General features: G+C 50.5%; 1 protein-coding gene across 1 annotated transcript in view; it reads right to left on the bottom strand.

Annotated features, from left to right (window-relative positions):
• Positions 1 to 143, bottom strand: part of PFN3 (profilin 3) — a 407-nt gene extending 264 nt beyond the window's left edge. Inside the window, exon 1 of the mRNA XM_015425355.1 lies at positions 3 to 143. Within this exon, the coding sequence (XP_015280841.1) occupies positions 3 to 143 (141 nt within the window). The remainder of the gene's footprint in view (positions 1 to 2) is intronic.
• Positions 144 to 7,065: the final 6,922 nt, after the last annotated feature.

Below are 7,065 nucleotides of genomic sequence, written 5' to 3'. Positions count from 1 at the left end.
ACTTCCTGGGGAGAGATGGCTGCCAGGAGGCCTCCCGGTTTAGAAGCCCATACTGACTTATTGTCAGAATGTCCCACAATGGCTACATCTTCAATGTTTTTGTCCTTCAGGACGGTGTTGATGTAGGCTTTCCAGTCTCCCATCTTGCTTCGGCTCTCTCCTTTGCCAAGTCCTCTGCTGCTTCTTTTGTCAAGTCCCGGGACTTGGGTTTTGTCTCACTATTCTTAAAAGATTTAGTTTAAGCCTTCTGTGGAGTCCTAATTGAATAGTTCAAGTAAGCTGAAACAAAGTCTTTAAAGGATATCAATTTAAGATGTAGAGAGAAGCCACGGGAGAGTTGGAAGCTATGGTCCCAGCTCAGTAGCCTGAGCTCAAGCTGAGAGATCGAGATCAGGACTCCAGATGCTTCAAACTTCAGATGCAGAGAGAGTTCACCAGGTAACACTTTTGCTTGGTCAGCCAAGGTTAGTGTGAGTTCATAAAGCAATGGCTTCTGTGTTTATGCTTCAGCTGTTGCCAAGGAGCTAATTATGATGTCAGAAGTACCACTCATCACAGCCTGCAATCCATTATGACCTCATGGCAGCCATAAAAAAAGTATTCATTGCTCTTCATCTGTTCCAAAAGTAACAAAAATTACATTTCCTTTCTCTCCATTGTCTTCCATAGTTAGATGATCCATTGACTATGAAATGGAACCATGGTTTATAGGAAGTTATTGAAAAGTACTGGATTCGCCGCATGGAGGACTCAGACGACGACATGCTTCAGCACGCGTTTATTGTACTTAACACAGACAAAGACTAACTAACGGCCCAACAGGGCCAACTATATACATATCCACCCAGCACCCCCCATTCCCTATTGGTCAGGAGGAAACGGGCTAGGCGGAACTCCCAGCCCCCCTCTGAAATCTGGCTAAGGCCTTCCTTCGCGGTACGCACCATTCGCTCTGCCTGGCCGTTGGTCGCAGGGTGGAAGGGTGCCGAGCGGATGTGCCTGATCAGGTTTCTCTGTATGAATTCCTGGAACTCCGCAGACGTGAAGGCTGCCCCGTTGTCTGAGACTATTGTGTCCGGCAGGCCATGCGTGGCGAAGATCTGGCGGAGGAATCTGATTACTGCCTTAGTGGAGGTGGTAGACACGGGGCTGACCTCTAGCCACTTGGAGTAGGAGTCAACCGTTACTAAGAATAGTAGTCCCTGGAACGGTCCAGCGAAGTTGATATGTAGCCAGGACCATGGTTTGCGGGTTGACTCCCATGACTGTGTGGGAGCGCTTGGCGGGTTGGGCCAAACTTCTTGGCAGGTTTGGCATCTCCGGCTCGTCCGCCAGACAGTGCACGGCTGTCAATGTCCGTGAGTAATAGGCCATGGGGACCTCGCGGCCATCAGAGAGAATGTGGCCAAGAACCACGCTGACTCCGTAGGGAGAGGCGTCGCATGCAAGGACAACTGGGAGGGATTCGTCAAAGTGGGCTAGCACATCATTAGAAATTAAAAGCGCTTTCACTCCCCTGAACGCCGCCCCCTCCCTCGGGCCCCAGGTCCACGGGGCCAACTTATCTAGGAGCCGGTGTAGGGGTTCTGCTACCACAGCCTTATGAGGCAAAAAGGCGTGATAAAAGTTTATTAGTCCCAAGAACGCCTGTAGTTCCGCTTTGCAAGTGGGGGCGGGAGCCTCCACGATGGCCTTCACTTTGTCCTTTGCTGGATGCAGACCGGTAGCATCAACCTGGAACCCCAGGAAGTCCACCTCTGGAACCCCGAGGAGGCACTTTTCCCGTTTCACTTTGAGGCCGGCCGAGTCAAAGCGTTGCACAACGGCGCGGAGGCGAAGTCATTGGGGGATGCCGCAGCAATCAGGACGTCGTCGAAAAATGGCATCACTCCAGGGATCCCTTTTAACAATGAATCCATTAGTTGTTGGAAAATTCCTGGGGCTACGCTCATGCCGAATTGTAGCCTCTTTACCCTAAAAGCTCCCCTGTGGGTGACTATAGTCTGCACGGTAGATGTGGCCACATCTACCGGCAGCTGTTGATAGGCCTGTGCTAGGTCCAGTTTCCCGAAAATCTTAGCCCCCGCTAATGAGGCTAAAACATGGCTCATGACCGGGACCGGGTAGGAGGGGTCATGAAGGACCTCCCTGTTGGGCTGAAGGGGAGTTACAATGGGCGTTTCCCATATGGCATGCAGGACGGGCTCCAAGACCCCTTGTGCCACCAAGCGGTCCAGCTCTGCGTCAATTTTTGGTCATATGGCGAGTGGGGCTGTGCGGAATCGCATACGGATTGGGGCTACCAGGGGGTCTAACTGCAAGGAGACCGGGGGCCCTTGTAACAACCTAAAGCCCCATCGAAAACTGCCGGGAACTCCTCCCAAATCTCCAAAAAGTCTCTCAGACCACATTTAAGCACCCCCCCAACCCCGACTGTGATGCCCAGCGGCACGAACCAGGCCCGACCCAGCAGACTGACCAGATTTCCCTCAACCACTATCAAGTCCAACCGTCCCAAACTGTACCCGGAACGTCCCCACCTCCCGGATAGGAACTGGGTTCAAATTGGGTGGGCATAAGCGGGGTCCCCCATTTGGGCAAAGTCTGCGGAGCGTGTCCATGGAAACGATGGACGCCGCTGACCCCGAGTCACTTCCATCGTGCAGGGGGACCCTTCGATTTGTACCATTAGTTGGATCTTTGGGGTAGTCTCTAATTTCGGGAGGTGTAGTACCTGTAGCGATGGCCAATCCGTGAGGAAGTAGAGGTCAGATGTCTCTGCTGCCGTCTTGTGGGATGCGGCAGGGCGGCGTGGCTGCGCTGGAGGCTGCTTGTGCCGGCTTCCCTTTGACCGGCAGACTGGAGCGAGATGACCGTTTCCCAAAGTGTGGCATGTCGCATCACAGAAGCGACAAGACTTGCGCTCACGTGCCTTGCCGCAGCTGGCACATGAGGAGCGGCCAGTGGTGGATCCTGATGCCGCAGGACCCAGTGGCTTTCGGCGTACTGTCTGGCGGATGAGCCGGACGTCGTCCTCTTCTGAGTTCTCAGGGCCTGAGTCGGGGAGTATGAGGTGAGTCGCCACCGGCGGACGGTCTCGGTGAGAGGCCTCGTGGGCGATAGCGAGTTGGAGGGCTGTGTCGCGCTTGATGTCAGTGGTACCGATCAACTTTCTTCGCAGCTTCTGGTCGCTGATGCCTCACACAAATTGCATTAGTAGGTTCTCCTCCACCTTTGTAAATGCACAGTCCATGGCCAGCTGTCTCAAGGCGGCCAGGAAAGCCCATCCTCGTCGCCACTGAAAAGTACTGGGTTCGCCGCATGGAGGACTCAGATGACGACATGCTTCAGCACGCACTTATTGTACTTAACACAGACAAAGACTAACTAACGGCCCGACAGGGCCAACTGTATACATATCCACCCAGCACCCCCCATTCCCATTGGAAGGTTTGAATGTCCCGCCAAAGTGGCTATTGGTTGGGGCTGGGGGATCTAGGATCCAAAGTTTCCATTGTTCTCAGATCCAAGCTCTTGCCTGTGCCGCGAACCCCTCGTGGTGGCCCACATACACAACAGGTATGCATCATGACCCTGAGCATGCTTTCTTAGAAGTAAGTCCAACAGAGTTCAATAGGACTCTCAAGCCAGGAAGCATGCTTAGAACTACAGCACTGGTGTAAAATCTATATCATAAACAAACACAGCAGATATAACATTAAAAGACAAGTGTGTTGGCCCTAAAGTCATTCAGAAATGCATTTATTTTACTGTACACTACATCACAGTTGAATCCTACAGTCTATTTCCACCAACGCAAGGGCACCTCAGGCCTATAGCTACAGTGGGGCTTTTCAGGGCTCTGCCCCCCTCTCGTAAAGCTACAACCCCACAAATTTTATCTCAAAATGTAAAAAAAATACATTAAAGAGTTATTTAAAGGCATGTGCTCCCACACCACACCCATGCCCCGAGAACAGTGCCAGCCAGGGGAACTCCCCACAGGACTCAGTGACACTTTTCTTTGCCTCAGGTTAGCTGCAGCTTCACCAAATCAAGCTCTCTCTCTCATTGCCATTGCCTAAGGAAGGCTGCTGTACTGATGTAGCTTCCCCAGGAGACACGGGCTGTGGTCTAGCAGGACAGGTCAGAGACAAGGTTGCAGAGAGTAACCAAAGTCCAGTCCAAAAACCAGGGGTTCCAAATTTACCAAATTCCATTTTGGGATCAAGGAGTTCCAGGCAGCAAGTCCAATCTGAGGTCAGGGGTTCCAGAAAAGCTGGTCACCAGGTCCAGTTTGAGGTTCAAGGTTACAGAGATCCAGTAGCAGTAAGGTTGGTGACTCAGTAGTAAAGTTACAGCCACAAACTGCTGCTTCTCCCAATAAAGTTTACTTGTTACAGCCACAAACTGCTGCTTCTCCCAGCTGAATTTATAGCCAAGTCTTAATGAGTTAAACTCCCAGCCAATTCCTTGGCAGTCATCCTGAAACTACTCACTTGATAGCTGATGACAGGCCATGAGTCTTGCACTTCTTCTTTCTTGCAACTGTAAGCATCTCTGACAGCATCGGTGCTGCAAGGCTCTGGGTGAGCTAGGTAGACTGTGAGTGGCTGCTGAAGACTTGTTTACTGCTTCAGAGCTACAAGGTGTTGGCTTGGTTTCAGCTGTAGGCTGTGACTCCTGATCAGTTGGTAACCTGATCTCTTGTTGTTCTCCTGGCTCAGAGCTGGCTGCACTGCCTCAGGGCTAGCAGGTAGCTCTTTATCTGAGAAATCTGAGTAATCACTCAGCACAGACTGACTTACAACAGTTGCCCACCCAGGAACTCAAACGGCTCTCTGCTTGGGTCTCTCCCTCAGCCACAGAGCACTCCCCCCTCAGAGCAGCACCCCGCCTCTGCCTTTAGCCAATTGTGCCACTCCTTGTTTGGCGGCATGGCAGGAACTCTGCATGTTCCCAGGCCGAGGTGGGGGAAAGGCAGCAGAAGGCTGGTGTGGCAGCAGCACCAATCTGGCTCTGCCACAGTCCCGCCACGCTGAGCAACTTCCCCACCTCAAGCTGCAGCCAAAGCTGCACTGACATCAAAGATGGGTTTTATTCTTTTTATGTAAGCAGCCCTGAGCCGGCCTTGGCTGGGTGGGCAGGGTATAAATCTGATAGATAAATAAATGAAGGAGGGAACAGATTTTCACCAGTCCCCCCTCACTGCAGACCCACACATCACACTCAGCACTGTTCCTGGGGTACCCTGAACTCCAGGGGTAGCATTTCAGGAGGGGTAGGGGGTCTTCAGCAAAAGGGGAGCAGTTCCATTCCAAGACTGGAGCTCCATTCATGGACTGCAGAATTCAGCTCCATATAATTCTAGAAAGGTAATTTAAAACAAATCTTCCTCTCTCATAATGCTAGAGTTCAGTCACCTAACAGTTAATTTGCAGTAGGTGTAGGACAAATACAACATTTCACATAAATCATAATTATACTTTTGGAATCCACTAGCAATGGTTTGATGATAGCTTAAAGGTAAAGGTTCCCTTGCTCGAAAGCCAGTCAAGTCCGACTCTAGGGTTGCAATGCTCATCTCCGTTTCAAAGCCGAAGAGCCAGCGCTGTCCGAATATGTTTCCGTGGTCATGTGGCCGGCATGACTAAACACCAAGGCACACGGAACGCTGTTACCTTCCCACCTAAGTGGTACCTATTTATCTACTTGCGATTTCTTGCTTTCGAACTGCTAGGTTGGCAGGAGCTGGGGCCAGAGATGATAGCTTAGATGGCTGTAATAACTGATTAAAATAAATTCATGGAGGATGTATCTACCCCTGAGAATTAATTATGATAAAACAAAACAACTTCCATATGTAGAAACATTGCATTTCAGAGTGCCAGATGGTGGGGACCAATAACTATGGCTACCACCTTCCTCCCCTGCTTGTGAGCACGCAGCTGCTGGGAACGGAATGGCTGGACTAGATGGCCCATTGCTATGAATTGACAAGTCAGTTCTTTAAAGTGTGGGCACATGACCTCTGAGAGCAATCCTCTCACTGCAGAGAAGATAAGATTGGTCTGTAAGCCTAGGCCATTTCTCAATGCTTATACATGCACGTACAAATTGGGTATTTAAGGAACCATGAACCTTGCTCACTCACAAGCACTCATTCACGCACTCACTGGGGAGTCTTCAAATATTGATTAATGCATGTGTGAATGGCTTATATAGACCAAGAAATCTCAATACAGATGATAGTAACAAAGCATAAGGCTGAGGATGGTTCCCAGTTCACAGATCCAACCCCAAATATTGATGATATGAATAAGCTCTGCACTCCCAGAAGGGCTTTGGATCACCTCAAATCATCCATCCTCAGATTCAGGGGCTCTGCCTTACAAGGTGGCATTCACTGATGCCCAGCCCAAACACTGGTTCTGATAGTAACTGCCCCACAATAAGGTGCCTTCCAGGAGAAATGAATATTAAGAAATTGGGGGCAGCTGCACCCCAGAATAATCTCTGGACCACCCTGACTCATACACTTCCCTCCAGGCTCTGGAGACAGCGCCTTGCAAGGGAGGGGCTGTAGCTCAAGTGACAGAGCACCCGCTGAAGACCCTGCAGAGCTTCTGGTGGTAGAGTGGATAGGCAGCACAGGGACCTTGATGGATTAAGGGTCTGATGCAGTATAAGGCAGCTTCATGTGTGGTTCATGCGATACACCTTGGAGTCCCTTTCTGTCATAAAGAAGCCATGTTCTCACAAACAGCTCGTTGGTCCATAGAACTAATTTAAAAGCTGTTGTAGTGTAATATTATAGCAAACTACGATGTCAGAAAGTCGCAAGTGAATATCTGAGTTCTCAAGAATTTTTCTTGAAGCTGAACCCATACTGAAAGGGGTGCGCGCCTGGAAAACAGAAGCCATGGGAAAGCCCCAACCTATACTGTCTGGGGCAGTCTACCAAAGACAGTCTCTAATCAAGAGCTAGGGTTGCCATCACTGGACTGGGAAATCCCTGGAGATTTTCCCCCCATGGGTGAGCCTGGGGAGGACGGGATGTAGGGA

This window comes from Gekko japonicus, unplaced genomic scaffold, assembly GCF_001447785.1.
Source record: "Gekko japonicus isolate JY-2015 unplaced genomic scaffold, Gekko_japonicus_V1.1 scaffold153, whole genome shotgun sequence".
In the NCBI taxonomy this organism is placed as follows: Eukaryota; Metazoa; Chordata; class Lepidosauria; order Squamata; family Gekkonidae; genus Gekko; species Gekko japonicus.
The sequence above is the reverse complement of the archived record's forward strand: the minus strand, read 5'-3'. Positions and strand labels throughout refer to the sequence as shown.